Source organism: Halichoerus grypus, chromosome 12 (assembly GCF_964656455.1).
Source record: "Halichoerus grypus chromosome 12, mHalGry1.hap1.1, whole genome shotgun sequence".
Lineage (NCBI taxonomy): Eukaryota > Metazoa > Chordata > Mammalia > Carnivora > Phocidae > Halichoerus > Halichoerus grypus.
The window spans coordinates 103,630,087-103,650,902 of NC_135723.1; the positions used below are offsets into that span (position 1 = coordinate 103,630,087).

A 20,816-nucleotide genomic window follows, 5' to 3' on the forward strand; every position below is an offset into this window, starting at 1 on the left:
ATTTAATCTTAGGGCATTAAAATTTAATCACAGCTCTGATTGCATATAAAGGCAGTTCAAGGGTATATTTTCACCTTAAGGTCTAATAATTTAATAACACTTATTGAATCTGCATTTGTATTAGACTTTGCTCTGTTTTAATACCATGTTGCTTTAAATAGGGTCCATTTTTAATGGGGGCCAAATAGTCTATTTTTTGGTTCTCTGCTTTCTTCTACAAACCACAGGGCATGAAGGTGCTTAATCAGCGCGCTTTGATGAAGAACAACAAAGCCATAAAGATCATTTCTATCAGACAATGAAAATCACCTGATTGAAATCTTCTCTCTCTGTTGACAATGGTGTCACCTCAAGGATTATCATCAGCCTTTCTCGGCTAATATCAGAGAATATGCTGTAGAGAAATTCCCACTTGTTCGGAAAGCAGCTTTGAGGCAAACCCTTAATATAAAATGTCAGGAGTACATTCTAACTCTTCAGGTGCCAACCTCGCTATTCATGAAGTTTGAAATTGGTATTAATATTTTAACTTATCACTTACAGGATCTTTCCGAGTCTCGGCCATGCTTAATTAGCTGACATTGGGCATCCAACGTTCCATTATGTAACTTGCATTCCTTAGATATTGGTTTATTAACATCCCCGAAAGGAGGAGGAAGTTCCTGGAGCCTCTGTCTGTTCCAAAGGAAGGCATGTGCGCATCCGAGTCGTATCATGGCTCAGCCAAGTGTGCAGGCAGCTCTCGCCTACACTGTGGTTTGAGGGAACTCAGCACTCTGTGGCCTATTTAATTGCTCACCTCACTGTATTGGCTTCTACTTTGTGCCATTATGTTTTGGGGGATACCGTTTTGACCCATGGCTGGTCAAATAAAATCTGTGTTCCATAATAATGAGCCATATCACAATATAATTCTGATATATTTCCAGCACAGTCTCAAAGCTTGTTGTTTTCCAAGAACTTTTTTTTTTAATTTTTTTTTTTAAGATTTTGTTTATTTATTTGACAGAGAGAGACACAGCGAGAGAGGGAACACAAGCAGGGAGAGTGGGAGAGGGAGAAGCAGGCTCCCCGCTGGGCAGGGAGCCTGATGTGGGGCTCGATCCCAGGACCCCGGGATCACGACCCGAGCCGAAGGCAGACGCTCAACCGACTGAGCCACCCAGGCGCCCCTCCAAGAACTTCTTAACAGATGGAATGTGTTTTGTAAATGTCTTGCTGTTGTGAGGTAGACTATTTTCTCTATGTGTTATAATTTAGGGTATTTTTTTTTCTTTCTTGAAAATCTTGAAAATCAAGATTAAGGAGCACAGGGATGATTTTTTTTTTTTTCCTTAAGGAATTACAGAAATTTCCAGACACGTTTTCCTCTGAGATCTCCACCTTGGAGCGATCCCAGCTTCAGCTGACTTCCCTGTGTCCAGACTGCGTTTCTATCTACGGGTGTGGGTTTGTGTGTGTGCACCTGTGTTCCCATCCTCCCACCCGTCTCCTGAGCTCTCCGAGAATCCAGAAAGGCGGAGAACTCTTTCTGATGGCTCAGACTCCACCTCACAAACTGTCCTTAGGAAGCCAAACCGGATTTTTCAGGTAATGTCCTTACAGACAAATGAGCTCATAGTACATTAAATTTAATCACCATCTCCAAGAAGGGCAGGTCCTGAAAATGGATAAAACCAGTGGGCTGTTCCCCCTCAGCAAATACACGTTCAGGGCCAGGGGCAGCAAGTACTAGGAAGAGGACATTGTCATCTGCTGCATCTTATCCTAGGTAACTTAAGGGCAATGAATGTCTATGATTCCATATTTTAATTTCACTTATCTCATTTGGTCTTTTATCTATTAGGTTCCTTGCTATAAATATAGGCAAATAATCTGAGGAATTTAGGAAATGTATAAAGGGGCAGTAAGTTATAGGCAGAAAATCATAATAAAACACACACTTGTATCTAACAGGTATTGTGACAATTTAATATCATTGCTAATTGCATTTTGGTATAAAACTATGCAATATGCTATTGCGTGGGCTTCAAGATTTAAGATTAACTCATTTAAGATTAGCTCAAAAATTTGTATCAAATCTTAAAACAGGCCACAAAATCACATCAAAGAATGGCTTTTTCTCATATTCCATTATAATCTGAATTTTAAGAGTGATAGTTTAAAATTTTTTATTTAGATAAAGCCATTACATATATGAATAAATATCAACCCAAGCAGAGAAATAGGTAGAACAAATATAACCAGCTATTGACTCTATTTTTTTAGGGCTTGTCTTAGTAAATAAAGTATTGATCTCTCCCATTTGGGACTTTGGCTCAATTCCACTTTCCACTCCTCGGTGAAATGGATTCATTGGTCTTGGCTTATTCTTAGCAAGTAGTAATTCACATAACAAAATATAAACAGTGCATCTCGGCCAATTTGGTTTCTTTTTATAAGAACAGGTTCCCAGAGTCTTCCAGGGAGACCCAAAGAACCTGTCTCATAAAAGCACAACTTGAAACCACTTGCCTCAAACGTGTCTACTCTCCCCGTTATTTTAATGAGCATCACACCCCCCGCTTTTTACCTCCAAGGAATTTTCTGACCCAGAATTAGGTTGCTTTTCATTGACTCTGAGAAACTTTTGTGCCATACTCTGGGTGCTGCCTTTTTTATTTTTCCCAGGCTTTTTGCTTTGTTTTGGTTTTGGTCGATAAACGTCATTAAGAAGGCAGGACTGTGACTCAGAGGGACGCTAAAGCGAGCAACTACTCTGTCTCATTATTGCTCATTAGCAAAAGTGCACAGCCTGACTGTGCCCTACAGGGAAACTCCCGAATATTTGCAGCCATAAGAAATGCGGTGGTTTGTGTCTATCCCTCAAACATACATTTAATCAGTAACTCAGTAAGCTGCAATATTTACATGAGTTTAACAAGTTTGCGCTGGAAACAAATTCCTGGAAAGAAAATGTCGATAAGTCATGAGCTACCAAAAATCTTGGAAGAGACAAGACTATTTTTCCTGGGAAATAAGAAACAACTGAAAAGCCATATTTGGCGAAACCTTCGATGTTCACTATCAGAGGCAAGACGTGTGGTTCGCTCCAGTCAAAGCAAGCGCATCACCATCCGTGAGAAACTTCCATGGGGGAAGGAAGGCGGAGTCCTCATGTTCACTTAGGTTGTTAAGCAGGAGCCCACATTCTTGTACAGTGTGTCCTCAGCATTAGCAGTGTCTGCATCTGAGAATTTGTAACAGTTACCAGTGAGAATCTGGGAAGCCTGAGGTCACGCTTCCACAGTCACAGATGTCCAGTTCCAGGGGCACCTGCCAGCCACGGCCTCGGCCATGTTCTCGTGAAGGAATCAGCTTCCTGGGCAGCGCACGTACCGAGGAAGCCCAAGTTCAGGAGAGGTTCATGACTCGGCGCTATTCGAAATGCTGAACTAATCTTAGATAGACAGGTTTACATAAAGATGTAGGGACTGTGTTGTAAATCACAACTTTACTACCTGACTGAAAAATGGTGCTAATTATTCTGAAATCCTATTTCCATCTTCTATCAGTGCAGGTTTCCTGGGCTACAGTACGTAGGGTCTGTCCTCGTTACCCAACTATAGATGTGTCCAAACATCACGTGCCTTTCCGTTTCCCCAAATAAACAAGTGACATGAATTTAAAAATCTGACTTCCAGTAAGAAGCGGGGTGGAAGAAGGAGAAAAGTGGAAACTGCTTCCTCTTAATTTTGGTAAATGTTCCTAAGTTTCAGAACTATCTCCTCCCTGAAGCCTCAGCTCAGTGTTTTCTAGGCAATGATGGAACACATGGCAAGATGGTTTTTGCTCTTTGGGGGCAGAATTTATCTCATCCTACCTAGTAAATTCTCACCACCAACAACGAGCATTTCTTTTTAAAGAGAAGTGTGTAGAATATGCCCTGACATGTTAAATAATTAAAGTCAGATTCCACTGAATGTAAATTTAACAGAGACAATGAAATATCCAAGAGCAATATGATTACTACGTTCTGGTATTAAGTGTGGTCAATAGGTAATTTCTCATAAGGTCCCACCTCCCCTTCATCTCCACACCAATGAAAACACCCAAATTGGGAGAATAATAGGTTAGTTAGTAGCAAAATATACATGCTGTTAGCTGAAGTCTTTCAAAAAACACACACACAATAGAGCTTGCAGCAAAACAAAACATGGTCATTGGTGTCATCTTTGAAGAATACACAATGTAAGAAAAAATCGACTCTCTGAATCATCTCAATTCAGAAGGTCTGCAGGAGAAGGCCACCGTATTGCTCGCTATAAAAATATTCATTATTTTTTACACATTCAATTACATTTTAGAGATTAAAAAGTTTTTAAACTTAGGGTTTAAAGCTGGAAATTTGATTTTCATTCCTGATCTAAAGTAAGTTTGTTTCTTTTATTGATCACCATATATATCCCAGAAGACATAATCTGGAATTTGTGGCAACATATTTTCTTAATTTCATGACCAATCAAGTATTTAAGAAATCAAATCAAGTTCTTATCAAATAGAACAGGATACTTGTAGACATGCATAAAATATACAGTATGCATTATCAAATCCTTAAAATGGTTTCACTTTTTTCTTATTACCAAATTAAATGCTTTACTCCCAGCCCTGTCTGAACCAAAATCCACAAAGGTAATTTGTTTTATGCACTCCTCAGCCTCCCCTGTAGAAAGAACCAGGTTTGTCATCATGCCAAACAACAGATTTTCAATAAAATGTCCTACATGAGACAACAGGGTATAAACGAGAGACATAGCCTTTCTTTTCGTGAAGAAACATAAAGATATGAGCGCAGACGTTGACCTGTGGGCCGTGGCTCTCCTCCCCACTACCTGGTAACACCGGTATCCTAGAGCTCAGTTTGCTTAGCAGAGGTTTCACAGAGATCTGGGAAAAAAAGTTATACGGCATCACACTCACATTTAATCACAGCGTGTGAGTCACTAACTTTCTGCAAAAAAACACATTTTTATGGAAACACATTCTAAAACCTTTTTCACTGTGGAAATTTTCAAATACACACAAAAGCAGAAAAAAAGGGTATAATCTACTCCCCTGGACCCCAAACCTGGCCTCAACACCTGTCAATGCTCTGCTATTCTTGTTCCATCCTCCAGCATTTTTTCCTGGAATACTTAAAAACCAAAGCCCAGGGATTGTACCATTTTGCCCATGGCCTTGGGAGTATTTAAGAAACGCTTTAAATGAGGGCACAGCACGCTTGGCATCTAACCCAAGGAGCAGAGAGGCAAGGGGATGCTCTGATGCGCACTACTTTTCCAACTAGAAGCAATGAATGCCAGCTCTCTTTAGCAAGGCTACGGGTTCTTTTAAGTACATAGTCTATTTGAAACAGGAAATACACCAGCCTTTGAAAGTAACCATTTGGCATATGAGAATTCAATACCACCATTAGTGTTGGGAAGGCTACACAAAAAGGTAAAAATGCTTTTCCTTTAAATGCAGGCTAAACATTTCAAGATACTTGGTACCTTATTCCCTGTGTTGCATTCAAAATGATCATGTGACAGATTTGTCAGTCTAATGGTTTAAATGTGAAGATTTACTATCAAAGCAGAAGTGACGTGTATCCAGAAGACATTTCTGTCTTTCCATCTGTACCCTCACACTCTAGCTAATGAATACCCCCACAGACCTCAGAACATCCATTCATCCATGAGCTAGAGTGTTACGTTCTCTACCATCAGTGGAATATAGCTACACTTTTAATCATGACCTGGTATCTTATTAAGATTTTAAAACATCATTTTGATTTCAAGACATTAAAATGACAATCTGGCAAAGCCTGGGTCATGTGCCACAAAATATTCCATCAGGAAAATCTAATGAGCTCACTTTTCTTTTTTTTGCCTAGGGAAAAAAAAAACAACAACAGATTACGTATGGGGTAGCCCTATTACTCTGTCTCACACCCCAAGAACAGGATGTATTTGATAAACTTTTATTTTATGCAGTGAATAAAGCTGCAGGGACATCCACAGACCCATCTGCAATCCTATCGTCTTTCACTGAGGTTTTCTTTACTGATTCAAAAGGTGGCACATAATGTTCGTGAAAATCCCACTGATGTGTTATTTTTAAATCCAAACGGTCATCTTGAGTGTAACAGATGTTTTCTCCATCACTCCCCATTTATATGTTTATGGGTAAAGGGTACACTGTAGAATCCTAATACTTAAAGAGTCCAGTGTTAATTAAGTAGATGGGAGGCATCTTTCACAACAAACACACATATCAAATCACCACGTTGTACACTTTATACACCTTACAATTTTATGTCAATTATACCTCAAAAAAGCTGAATTTTTAAAGTCTGTGAATGTGCCCTCATCTGCTCTTATGTAATTATTAAAAAATAAACTGAAATGATCTACAGTAAAGAGAAAAAAGCAGAATTCATATATAGACACATATAACAAATGCATGCACACACGTACACACACATATACATAAAGTATAAAAAGGGACTAACTTTCCAATTAAAACTCTAGTTCTAGAAATACCTATTTAAAAGAAGTTATCTCCCTAAAAGCATTTAGCAGACCTCAGTAGAGTGTCTTGCACACAGTAGACATTGGGTAATGCGTTACTGGTTAATGCGGGTTCAGAGCCTCCAGGACACACACACACACACACACACGTGTGCGCACACACACACAGCTGTTATCTTCAAAACATCTTTAAATTGTGGAGATCAATCACAGCAAAGTCGCTGGACAATAGAACAAGATAAAGTATTACCTCGATGAAACAGAGCACGGACGCCATGCTCTCACAGGACACCTGCTATCCTTGTATATACATTACGTCGGAAAGCGCCCGAGTTTTTCTACAATGTGAGCGTCTCACCTTTTACACGGTAATCTGAAACCATCCCAATATGTTAAAACACACTGCTTCTTTGTTGCCGTGGTCATTCCGTGCAATTTTTCTCATTGATGTAGTGCTTTAGGCTTTTCTGGCAATATTTTTTAAGTTTGAAAAATTATTGAAAAATTGTTATGGGGTGTTACCTTATTTCAACAGTAGGGACTCGGTGGGGGGGCGAGTCTAGCCTCTTTTTAGGATTAATGTACTCACAGTTTTTAATTTATGAGTGGTTTAGAACATCCATAAATAGGTTTCACAGAGAAACACAGCCTGGAAAAACTCTCCACTGCACTGTGGTTACCCTCTGGGCTGGCTGGCTTGCATTCTCAAGAGTTCTGAGGCACTGATGTTTATGTTTATAGTATAAGTACTTAACCAGTTTTTAAGCAATCAAATGCTATTAAGAATTAATTATCTAATGTTTTATTCTACACCAGCAGTCCTGCATGTAGCTTAGGTTTCCCCCTTATGTTCGCGTTTTCCTGGGGTTCACGTTAATTTTTATCTCCAATTATAAATACGCAAAAGGAGTGAAAAGACAATATTATTGAACTTAAGTCAAACTGCTGCATTTAGGAACAGAGTCTTTCCCCCCAGGAACTTATTATTTGGGTCAAGGGCTGTTGTGAAGACTTGGTGAAACTTTCTCAGGCCCTTTTGTAAGGTCTGAACAGGTGTCTAGAGAGCAAATTAGTTGCATTTGCCATACAAAGATGATTATGACGAGTCCAAACCCTTTGTGAGGAAAAAATAGGAAAACAGGTATTTTCAGGATCGGTCATCACATTTTTGCTTGTATCTTCAAGCATACATATATCTCCGAATTGTTTGAAAAACTTCAAAAATACTTTCTTCGGAAAATCGTGGCTATGCACTTATTGATGTGAATTTCACAAAATTGCAACATTACGTAGCTGAACTCCATGAAAAAGCTCTCAAACTCCTGAACAATCCTGACTGTATCATTCCACTGTACTCTTCTTAACTCCCAATGAAACTGGATTTTATTATTATTTTTCAAACTGGATTTTAAGCAGAAAACAACCCCATTATCTACTCAAAGTAAGAAAACTTTTTCCTGTTAATGTGGATTTATAACTTTCTTGTTTAATAACCTTTGATGACATGAATATTTATCTACAAATGGGCAGTAACTATTATTTTAAGGACTTTGGCACTAAAAACTTGGTACTGTGGATGCAGGTCTATTATACTTTATTATAAACAATTGCTAAATGTCTCAAGCTTCTGCAAGGGCATAAAAGTATTCCCAGGACTTTCAATCAGTCTTCATACGTATCATTCATTTGCTCAAAGATATCTGAAAAGACTGCACAACTTGCGCTACATTCTAGTAAGTGTATTAAATAAGCATCATAGTGACACTCCCCTAGAAGGTTCATACTCCACCAAACAGGTGGAAAGGCCAATGGTGGTAACATGTTTCAACTTTGTATAAATCAAGTTCTGGTAATTTTTTCTAGCTTCTGAGTGTGTGTGTGTGTGTGTGTGTGTGTGTGAGTGTGTGTAAGAATATGACTCAAATATCATTTTCTACCCTCTACCAGAAAAGAAAATTTTTTTTAAGAAGAAGTGGATTTCTGGGAAATAAACTTGAAAAAAAAACCCCAGCACCCTCGCAAATCAGCAAACAAACAAGAAAAACAACTTTCAAAATCCCGTACTAAATAAAGGTCCCACCTTCTGTCAGTGTAGGCAAGTCATAAAGAGATTCTCCTTCCTGATCCAGGATGGAGAATCCCAGCTCTCGGAGTTTAGAAAGAGAAAGTGCTTTGGATCCATCCAAATCTGATGAGCATGTGCTCCTTAACATCTGGAAATCGAGTCCTTTAGACTTCCTCGACAATGCAGAGGAAAGGAAGTGCCACCCGAGAGCCCGGTAGCCCTGTGGTTCTGTTTGTTTGTTTTCTCTCACTTGGTGTCTTTCTGAGTCAGTGGAGAGCTGTTGGTGGCAGGGAGACAGCAAGGCGCGGTTTGAAAAAAAGCTGGTGCAGTGCAGAGGGAGAGGGGGTGGGCGCGCGGAGGACACATGTTACATCAGACACAGTACCTGCCTTTTTACTGCACAGCTTGTCAGCGAGGTGGTGTGCCTCCTGGGCGATAAGTGAGACTATTTCGTCTTCATGCTCTTCTATTATGGCTTTGCACTGCGGAAACAGAATCACAGCGTAGGTGGAAAGACACGCATGCACCGGACGTCTGGTTAGAAGCACTTACCAACATTTTCTTAGCTGAAAATAGAAAATCGTGTTGCCAAGGTGGCCCGTTTTTATTAGCCCCTTTGGTTTAAGACTCCATGGCATTGGATCAACCCTCTCCCCAGAATGTTAACTGCATCATTTTCCTGGGACCTAACCAACTGATTAGTCGTGTTGAAAGACGAGGGTAAGGAAGGAAACTAGTTCTTTGTATTTGTTCCTTTTCCTTAAATTGGAACGCGAGGACTAGGAAGAAATGGGTCTCCTAGGTGGAGCTGAAAAGTCTTAGCTTTCTGTTTTTGTTTTTTTTTAGAACGCTTTAAAGAACACAGCTCCTTGAAATGGTTAAACCCGGTTCCCTCAGATTTAACATAATAATCCATGTTGTGGTTTTAAAACAGAGTCTGAAGTGTGAAAACAATTAAGCTTTCTCAGCAATCAAAACAAACGCACCCTCAATTTCACTGTGGATAACATGCTTGACAGTTACTTAGGCAAGTTTCCTTTCATACCATTTAGAGATCCATTCATAATTTCACTCTGCTTCTACCCCCAAATCTAACTTTTCAGAGAAGAGGCAGCCCAAATTTGCCCAGGCATTAAAAAAAAAAATCTTAAGTTCTAAGTGAAGTATGTGTCTGTGTTAGAGACCCACAGGGTTACAGTTTCAGGAACTGGGAAGCTGCAGAAGGGCATTCGCTCGAGACTTGCAAATCATTTTCCAAGTTCATTAAGCAAGACTTTAAAAATTTTAAATGGCATTTAAAAATATTTAAATTCCACTATAATGTGTTTATTTAAAACCTGTGAAATGCAAGCACACTCACTCATTGCAATTTCTCTTCCACAGTGCTTTTAACCTGGAATTATTGCCTTTACTTTTTAATTAAAATGAAATCTTCAAAAGTCAGGTAAAGCCCTTACTTCAGGGTTTCAGCATGCCTGACATTTTGGCCAGTGTGTGAACTTAATACATTTTTTAAACAGGCTTTCCCATCAGTTTGTCTGATTCAACAGCATTAAGTAAAGTGAAATATATTGGAATATATTTTGCCAGGCACATTCTAGCAAGCCAGAGGCCAGCCTTCATCTAAAATAAACACTATACTGGACGGAAGTTTGGCATTAAGCCAGCTATCATACCTAAGCCTTTGTTTAACTTAGTTTGTGCTAAAATACTTGAATTAACTCAGGAAAGAAATTCTCTCTCTTCTGTGAAGCCTGGTGGGGGGGGGGAGGAGGATGTGTGTCACTCTTCCTCCATCATTTGGCAATAAATATGTGAAAGTGACATTCATTTTAATTTGGATTTTAACCTAGGAGCCATGACCCCTGACTATTTCTGTGGGAACCTGGAAGAGACCTGCCTCGGCCAGGGGACCCACGGGGACCCACAGGGACCCCTCCCCGAGCCCCACCGCACAGAAACACGCAAACTGTGTCTCAAAGTCCCTGGGAGCTGCAACAGCACTTTCTGGAAAATGTCTCCTGTCTCAAGAGCCCCGTTAGGTGTCTCACTGGCGAGTTCCTAAATGCCTGGTCAACACTGAAAAAGCAGGACGGACAACAAAGCAAACAGATAACATTTTAATGTTCAGTGTCTTGAAACTCAACAACCCAAGCAAATAGCAAAAAAGAGTAACCAGAGTGTATTCATGGCGCCCAGGATTCACCTGCCAGGAAGAGAGCTTACCGCGAATTTCAAAGGTCTGTAAGCATCAGAATAAAAATAGAATTTTTAAAATTCTTTGTATATTTTGTCTCCTTTCCTTGGGGCAAATCTCTTAAATGCCTTCTCCTTGGTCAAGGGGTCTTCTTGCAGCTTGTAGTCGTTCATCGGCTCACACACTCCATCCAACAGGTCTGCTAGGAAAGCCTCCGAGTGGGCTAAGGGGATCTGTGAAGACAACACGGCAGGGAAGCCGTCTTCCTGTGCACAGGGTTCGAGAGAGCTCGCGATGAGGGCATATGGAAACCCCCGCCACCCCCATGAACGCCGACATGCATTAGCCTCCTAATACAATATGTATGCAATTGAACTACTTACAGAATTTAAGAAGTTAGCTTAAATGGTGCTTTTGAAAAAGTGCGGATGTTTGAAAGTGGACGGAAAAAAAAACTATATTCAAACTAGAAAGTACACTTATACAGTAATCATTTCTAAAAGTCCCCGAACATGCAGACTAAGGCACTGAGGACGGAAAATGGCTGTGATTATTGACTTGCAATAGAGAGGGAGAGGGAGGAGGAGGGAGAGAGAGAGAGGCAGAGAGAGGCAGAGAGCGAGGGAGACCTGGAACCTGGAGAGGACAAGACGGGGACAGGGACGGATGGAGACCCAGCGAGGCAGCGCGCCCCTCCATTCCGGACCAGCTCGGCCGAGCCCGCAGTCGCGCCCCGGGGCGCAGGTTCTGGGCGCGGGTCCCCGGCCGCCGCGCTGACGCCCGCGGGCGCCGGGGGAGAGGGGCGGGCAGGGCGGCCCCGGGCGCGGCCGCGGGCTCTGGGGACAGCTGGTGCCCGGCTCCCTCCGGAGTCCGGCGAGGATTCAGAGGACCCTCTGGCCACCACCTCCGCCCCGCGCGGGGGTCAAAGAGCACCCCTCGCCCTTGGTAACCGACACAAAAACTCGGGGCCCGTCTAGACAGGTCAAGGTGCAGGATGCTGCGTCCCCGCGGCTCCTTCCGGAAGGGGGCGGGGACCCGCCAAGGGCGCCGGGGACGCGCCGCGGCCGGGCCTCTGCGGGCCTTTCCCCTCCACCCTCCGCTGATCAAAGTAGGAAGTTTGCATGACAACCATGGTGAAAGGGGCTGAATCACAAATGAACTCGATTTCTGCGATGTTGATCTATCCAGACTCCATTGTCCCCTTTCAGACGCAGTGTGAACCCTTCCGGTGCCGGCGACCGCGCGGCTTTGAGGCGCGCGCTCCGGGCGCACAAAGGGTCCCCGCGCCTCCCGCCATCTGGCCGCGGGTGCCCGGCCGAGCGCAGCGCCCTGCGCGGGGCCCTGCCTGCGCCTTGGGACCGCCGCTCCCGGGGAGGCCGCTCCGCTGTCGCCGTCAGCCCCCACGCTCAGGGAGGAGTCGACTCTCTGAAAAACAGGCTTCAGGAAACGTGGACGAGGGAAAAGCCAAGAAAAACACCACTGAGTAACTTCCCGCTGCCCCCACCACGTGCACGGTAATGACGCCCCCCCATCTCCCAAAACTTGGTTTGAGGTTGATTCTTTCAAGGCCCATGCACTCACTTTTCGCAGTTCAATCGTTTATTAAACTGGAATATGCCACCACATTTATTTGTTCACTAAACCATCAAGTTTTTAAAAACTCCCGAGTGTGTACGTGTGTGTTTAATGTCTCAGTCAAAGGACCCTAAAGGAAGTGGCTTAAAGTGCATTCCGAATACAAATTGCGTTTAACTTACACTTTTAATGATGCCAATCGAGCACTGTAAGTTGTAAAAAAAAAAAACAACAACACCGGATAATACATGGGTTAACAAGCAAACCGAAAATCTGTTTTATTAACTTACAGGAGCTAAGGATTAAATTTGTATTGGGTCTGCAAGTTTTAAAACACAGAGGTAAATTCTTAATTACAGTTAATCAAGCAGATCATCAGCAGAATTATGAGGGTTTTTTCCTGCCATGCGTGCGCCTTCAGTGCATCTCCTTCGCTGATACGTTTGAGATCCGTTCGGGGTACTTTGTCCATGTCAGCAAAACAGCATTTTACTTCCCAGTGATGAGTAGACTCACCTAAAAAATCTGACTGCGACGGCGGAGACACCCATTCTCCCTCTTCTCCCTCCCCCCTCCTTCCCCAATCGGAAAAGTAAACAGGGTGGGGGTGGTAATCTCAGGAGGGCAGGGGTCTGAGCCTGGAAGAGCTTGGGGAACCCTCAGCGCCATCCTAATGCATCCCAGTATTTCACGTTGACTTGAGACCACTCTCGAAAATGTTTTTCAAAATTGGCCTGACGTCCTGAGCTGGGTGCAGAAATCCCCGAGCATCTCAGATGTGAGCAGATCAGAGGCTAATGAGTGCAAGGCCCCCACAACTGACTTTTGAGAGGCTTTTTGTTTGTTTCCAGGGCTGGGGATTTTTAAAACAGTCCCCACATTAAAACTTTACACAAAACGGGATTTTTTTTTCAATTTTGAGGTGTAAATTTACATGTTTGAATATACAAGTATGGTGCCTATTTTAACACAAATATGTCGTAGCAAGAGATCAACACGTGAATTTTGTTGGTTTTATGAGTCTGAAGGCGAACGGGCTTTTAAAAATGTCATTAGCTGGCTCTTTTGTGTCAGCATTCTTGAATAGTAGAAAATGTTTGCCAGCAGATAGCTCAGAAAATGCTTCATTACGATCGCCACTAAAAACAAGAAAGGAAAAACACCCAACAGGAGATTACTGGAGGCTGTTTTTAGAAGATTTAAAAAAAATAGATTTCAAAAATCTCAATCAAAGCATCCAATTTTATGAGAAAACGCTAAAGAAAAAGATGCTTAAGCATCGCAGCTCTTTCCACGTTTGTTAAAACGCACACACGATTGGAGTTTAAAATGAGTCCACTTAGCCGAACCGCCTTGGGGAAATTTAAAGACTGTTCATAGAATAATTGGGCCCTTTTCTCCCCTCAAAGTGTTTTGATTATAAGAGTGCAGTAAGTATTGAGACAAGTGGAATAAAACGAAGTCTTTCTTTCTGTACTATGAAGGTTTTGAATAGTACTTGTCAATAAAGCAACTCCTATTGTAATCTTAGGGGAGGGTTGTCTCCACCCTGGAAGGACTGTCTCTGAGATACCGGCCTCATTACAATATGAATGGCAACGGCCGCCATCATTGTATCCCGAGAAAACCCGATTCACTGGCAGTTTTCTTATCACCCTTACTTTTCCACATGCGCTCGTTGGTATGAGTTATACATCCAGAAGCGATCCGTTATGACTTCATTGTACACGAAGTAGATCCTAACTTTTGCGTTCCGAAACCTACCTACAACTCTGAATCCTACTTGGTATACATAGTGTCTGTTTCTGTTTTCCTGCAGGCTTCTTCTGACCATGTGCTTGTTCTGCGGGCAATGAAATGGGGGTGGAAGGACGTACCCATACTTGAAAGCGGGGGAAAAAAAAGTAGCTGGAAGTTTTGGCTCTGGGTTCTCTAGAAAGCTGGAGAGAGGGGTTTATTCAGACACACCTTCCTGACAGTCGGCTACAGAGAGCCTCGCCTGAGCGTTCATTACTGTGTCTCTGTTCATCTTGTAGCGAATTTCTTGCTTGATAGCTATCACAATTAGGCAGGAATACAATTACGTTACAGTGTACAATTGGACGTGCAAACGTCCTTGTGGTAGCTCTGTCTTTTGCATACCAGTCTGGCAATCTCAAATAAATCTCACTTATCTTTTTCCTCAGATATGAAACCAGTACTTAACCTGCTTAGTGACTGATAATTGATTTCGTATTGTTGCAAAGATTCTCTTTGTAGAGGTTTAGTTAATGTAGAAATGTTAATTGCATTATAGCAAATATTGCATCTAGCTTCATCACTAACTCTTCATCCATAAAAATATTGCAATCACTTCTGATATTAGTTAAAAGTCAATATTTAGAAGTGAAAATTCAAGCCTCCTTTGCTCTAGGCTACAACAGGGGAAGCGTGAATTCAGAAACTTGTAAGATGATGAGATATATAATTAGCTTTTATGTTAATTGACTGCTATGAGTTTGTTGTATGACACTTCTTCATATAATATGCAAATAGCATTGACTGTTTAGTTTTATTAGACGATATAATTAGAAGGCTAAAGGAGCTCATTTCGATGAGGAATAACACAGCCTGACAAATCTGCCCGGGTTCTGTGTATCAGAAGAAGTGAATTCCATCTGGACTTAATCAATAACAGGGATTTTAAGTAGCCTTTGTTTAGGGAACTAAAGCCAACCAACAGATAACAGAATTAATATCAGTTTTTCCAGTTACCATCAATTCCATGTTAAAACAGGTGAATTTCTGCAATCAATAAATAAAACGTTGGGGACAAAAATACAAAGATTTCAGCATGATTTGCCACAAAGACACAGTAAATTCATGAAAATAACATCAACATCTTGCTTTCTTTAATTTGAATAATGAAAAGAGTCATTCTTATCATTTAAAATAAAACATTTTACAAGTGTCTCCTATTCTTATTCTTGGACGTCTTAGGTTATAACAAAGTATATGCTCAGGTTGTTAGGAAAACAGAAATAAGGAAAAAGAATAATGTGATTTGGGGGGAAATTTTCCTAGAATTCAAACTGTGAAAGTTTCAATCACTTTTTTTTTTTTAATTCTCAAGCCTATTTCCAACTTCACAGTGATAAACAGAATCAGAGAAAAATTGCGTAATGGGTCATCATTGATGAACTCCAAATGGGCTCATTGAACTCCATTTGACTTTTCCCTAAAGTTTAAAAAAACTTTCATTATCAAATGCAAACTTGGCACTCACATTTGGTTTCCCCATTCTAAAAAGTATTCTGTTCATCTTCAAGAAAACCCTTAATATTCATGCATTTTAGGTAAAAATGGGAAAAAATGCATTTATCCCCATGAAAATGTCACAGTTTTTCAATCTTTTAAAAGAATCACCCGAAGCAAGGGCTCTGGGCGCCCTTCCCATGGTGTGTTCGTGAGCTGTGCCCTCCTCTGGCATACCCCGGAAGCATTTTGCAGATTCAAGGAGAGAAAGTGTCTAGAAAAGAGCATAAAAGGGCAGAGGCAGCGGTTCGGCACTGTTCACAGAGTGAGATGCGACTCTGTCCATTCATTCAACACACACTTATTGAACTCCATTACGTGTCAGACAGATCGCTCAGGTGGTTTGGAAGGGGACTCCTCTGTGATGCTGAATAAAAATTAAGATACTGGAAGAAGAAGGGTCTGGTAGAGGTCCAGCAAATGCTGATGAACGATAATGTGGCTCCTTGTCCGTCGGTGGAGCTAAAGGTCTCATTAATTCAGTATCTGTCTCCTTAACTAACAGGTTCCTGCCCTCTTCCCAAATCTGCGTATCCTTCACCATCTCGTTGCTGAAAACATGACTGAATCGAGGGGCTATTTGTTTCTAACCAGCTCCGCAGAACACTTTCCCCAAACGGAAAAGGTGAAAACTCACGTTTGTGGAATCTATTGTGGCATTTCCCAAGTTGGGGGGCAAATGGTAAGATTTCCTTAGAAAACGCGGGTGGCTCAGAGGAAGAGGGACAGATACCCAGGATCCTGAAAGCCCGTGTTGTTCCTTCTCCACAGATGTGGAAATGTGTAACACACACTGGTTTCCTCGGACTAGAAACACAGTGCTTTTTTTTTTTTATAGAAAGAGTAACACATTCACTTGATTGAAAAAAAAATCCAAAAGGAGCAAAAGGGCAGAGTCAAAAGTGAGGCTGATACCCCAGACCCTAAGCACCCCCGTTCTCCTCCAGCCAGAAACCTTCCACATGCACATCCATACATGTGTGCCTGCATGTGCACACGTGACCATGTGTGTGCATACACGTGACCCTATGTGTACATACATATACATGTGACCGTGTGTGTGCATACAATACACATGACTGTGTGTACCTGTGACCCTGTGTGTACACGTGACCCTGTGTGTACATACATATACATGTGACCGTGTGTGTACATACAATACATGTGACCCTGTGTGTGCATACACGTGACCATGTGTGTATACAAGACACGTGACAGTGTGTGCATACCTGTGACCCTGTGTGTGTGCATACACATACACGTGACCGTGTGTGCACACAATACACGTGACTGTGTGTGTACCTGTGACCCTGTGTGTGTGCATACACATACACGTGACTGTGTGTGTACGTACATATACATGTGACCGTGTGTGTACATACAATACACGTGACCCTGTGTGTGCATACACGTGACCATGTGTGTATACAAGACACGTGACAGTGTGTGCGTACCTGTGACCCTGTGTGTGTGCATACACATACACGTGACTCTGTGTGTGCATACACGTGACTGTGCATCTGGGAGTGTCCCTTGTCCTCTTTGCACACGGACTAGAGCAGAGTGCGCACACGGTCTGCTGTGCCCTTCCTCACCTGGTGACAAGGGGGCTCAGCCACGTCAGTCCCTGAGCGGTCCCTGGACGGAGGCACACTCATTGTGGAGACGTCAAATCAGAAACCCATTCCCGTGGGCGGATGAGTCAAAGGCGCCGCACACCCGCGTGCAGGTTCAAAAGAGGAGCTGCTGACCGTCGTGAGTGGTGGCAAATCCCCGGAATATTTGTTAAAAATCCATTTTTTGATAAGTCTTACCTTATTCTAACCCCAGACACTAGTTTTGCGTGGGATAAGGGGAGCGTTTTTGCCCCCATTTCCTGGGTGAGGAGCTGAGTGTTGAAGGGCCCGCTGGGGGGTGGTGGCTGTCACAGCAAGGCCGTTGCTCTCGTCCCCCCCGGCCCCCTGCCCAGCTGCTGGACACGAGGGCAGTGGAGCTTGGAGACCTTGCAGCCAGCATCCCACATGCCAGGGGAGGGGACAGGCACAGAGAGGACAGAGCCAGGGTCAGAGTCCAGCCAGGGGACGTCGCCGGCCAGTCCTCGGGGGCAGGCTGTTTCCTAACCACCTTCAGCCCTAGCCGCATGCCGCGCCCCCACCAAGTGACCAGGAAGGGGCACTCTGGGGCTGAATTGTGTCCCCCAAGTTCCTATGTTGAAACCCCAAGCCTCGGGACCTCAGAATGTGGCCTCATGTGGACATAGGGCCTTCACAGAGGTCATGAAGGTAAACTGAGGTCGCTAGGGTGGGCCCTGATCCAATAGTACAGTTGTCCTTATATGAAGAGGAGGTCAGGACACAGACATGCAGGGGCACGACCATGTGCGGCGGTAAGAGGGCGGCGCCCACACAGCGGGGAGGGAGGCCTCAGGAGGAGCCAGCCTTGTGCACGCCTGGATCGCGGACTCCCCGCCTCTAGAACCATGAGACTAGGTTTCTGGTGTTTAAGCCCCGCCGCCGCTCTTGGGACGGGTCCGTCCTGGTGCGCGTGCAGGGACCCCATCTTCTGCGTTTGTCCCGCCGCCGTGCTGGGTGGGGAGAGCCTCCAGACGCCTCCATTCTGGTCTGTCGTGGCCCGGCCAGCTGCCGGCCTGCCCTTCCGTCTATGGTCCTCAAAATAACACCACTGTGCTGCATCGGATCGGCCAAGTAACTGATAGGAAATCCTTCTTGAACCCGACAAATCAATGGAAAGTGCCATTATTACTTTCACTTTGCTGGATGCTGTTTTAGTTTGTCGATGTCCTTCAAGTGACACCAGTTTAAGGAGCATAGACTGATTTCTGTGCTCTCCTTACTGATGGGCTGGAGGGAGAGGAGCTGCCGTCCTTCATGTGTCCGAGAAGTAGGACACACTGGCGGCTCTCCTTGCCGCCCCTTTCCCTTTCCTGTCTGCTCAGAACCGAGAGCTGCCAGGATGGGCATCTAGGCCCTTGGCACTCCAAGTGTGTCCCGGACCAGCAGCATTGCAGTCCAGAGCCCTGGCCACCCCCAGACGTTATCAAGGCGCTCAGGCGGCCTGTGTGCACAGGGAAGCTTGGGCCGTGCGGCTCAGAGTCCTGAGGATGAAGTGTGTGGTAGAGATAAGCATGTAGCTGCCCAAGCTGCTGAGCTCCGTCTAGAAGAAGCCCGCCAACAGAGACAAGACAAGGGCCATATAGTGAGAGATCGGGCTGAAAGGCTTGTCTTTAGAAACACGGTGTGTGATGGCCTGAAAAAGATGCCTCCATCCTCAGACCCAAATGGCAAGCAGACGGCACATTTGGGAGAGCCAGATGCTCCCATTTTCTCGACGAGGGCTGAGTGCAGTGAGACACCGTATCGCTGTTAGAGAACACGCTTCCAGACCGCGATCTTTTATCGACACTCAGAGAAAACTGAGAGAAGCGAAGGACAATAAAGGGTGCCTGGCAGCTCCTCGGCACCTGGCTTACGAGGAAGATCTTTTATTGTATCCCACGGCTGAACATGCTCGAAGCCGTTGCTTAGCTCCTTCTCTGTGGCATTGTTTCTCGTGTGCATTTCTGACCTTCCCCCCATTCTGCGGACCCACAGCAGGCGGCTGAGCAGGTGCCAAGTGCGACTTTGCTGTGCGGGGCTGGAAGCTCCGTGGAAATGCACGCCCTCTGCTCCGGAGCCCCAGTAAGACGGGCAGGGGGAGAAGGTGGCGTTTTCTCTGCTGCACCAAATCCAGGCGGCTTGGAAGCGGCTCTGCCACCTCACACGGGGACGCTGCCTCTCCGCCTGCCTCAGCAGGCTCTCTGTCCCAGAAGCACCCAGTTCTGAGCAGCCAGTCATGGGGATGACCGTGCGCTATAGCTTAGCTGCCAAGGGGGGGGTCATTAGGAAACTCTCGAAGTGTTTGAGGGGGCCAGAGGACACGGTCCCTCTGTGTCTTTGCTGCCCCAACGATGCTGGGACCATCTCCTCTGGCCTGGGAAGACCGGGTGCAAACGTGAGAACTGACAGAGACCAAACCCAACCCACGTCTATAGCAAAGAGACTATGAACAAATCAACTTTGTTCCTGGTAAAGAACGTGTTTTTGTTTGGCTTGGTTTGGTTTTCCTCATTTAGGGACGCCGAGTCTTCATAAATCAGTATGCTCACAAGCTGAGTGTGCAACCTAATGCTGCTTCTACTGGAGCAACGGGACTGGCACGTGGCCACCCAGCGGCGTCCCCTTCCAGCTTCCAGCCCCGTGGAACCGTGCACCCCGTGGCGCCAACCGCAGACCCGCCCTCTGGTGTCACGGTCTGGTGTCCGCCTCCGCGGGTAGCAGTGCGCTCCGTGAGAATTTAGAACCCATCTCGCAGCTCCCTGACTTTGGGACGTCTAGGGTATCACCAACGTTTAAAAAATAACCCCGCTGTGCGCATTGTTGTATATGCAGCGTTTCTTCTGTTGGATTATTTTCTCGGGCTGTGGTCCTAAGCGTGGGGTAACGAAGTCATTCTTGATACACACTTCCACGTGGTTGTTTTTTTGCGACTTGACTCTCTCCGGTCAGCCCATTAAACCTATGCAGGCTAATAACAGAAAGACATCTCTAAAAATAAACCATTAGCCAAATCACTGAATTTCTCCAATGGTTTCCATAAGGAGAACCAACACCACAGGCTGCCCGGGTCCCGAGGCTCCTCAGATACCCTAGGTCTTTCTCCTCTTCATTCCAGCTTGAGAGCAGATGGTGGAAGGACCCGTCGCTCAGATCCATCATGGCGGCACGAGGCGCCCCCACCACCTGGAGGCCGGTCTCAGTGCCGTCCTGGTGGCGACCGCCAGCCTCTGTACTCCTCGGCGCTCAATGTCACTGTGGCCTCTGCCGAGGTGTTCGGAAGTAGATAGATATGAGATTATTTTGCTCCGTTGGAACTGAATTATTTTTTCACTATTTAAAAATTATTAATCCCAAGAGATAATATTAAATCAGTTCCTTCCTGACTCTCTGTGTATTTAGATAAATACTATCTTTCTGCTAGTTAGTACCCCGACCTTAGAAGGTTACATTTCTAAATCGAGGGTAAGAAAGACTCCCTGTACAGCTCCTAAAGAGAAGAAATCCTGGTCCACCATCCT

The 20,816-nt window shown here is 44.2% G+C and overlaps 1 protein-coding gene across 1 annotated transcript in view; it reads right to left on the bottom strand.

Annotated features, from left to right (window-relative positions):
- Positions 1-4,765: 4,765 nt before the first annotated feature.
- The window catches only part of CNPY1 (canopy FGF signaling regulator 1), a 36,906-nt gene continuing 20,855 nt past the window's right edge, over positions 4,766-20,816 (bottom strand). The window contains 3 exon segments of the mRNA XM_078059864.1: positions 4,766-4,926; positions 9,002-9,098; positions 10,843-11,046. Of these exon segments, the coding sequence (XP_077915990.1) occupies positions 4,889-4,926; positions 9,002-9,098; positions 10,843-11,046 (339 nt within the window). The 3' untranslated portion in view covers positions 4,766-4,888.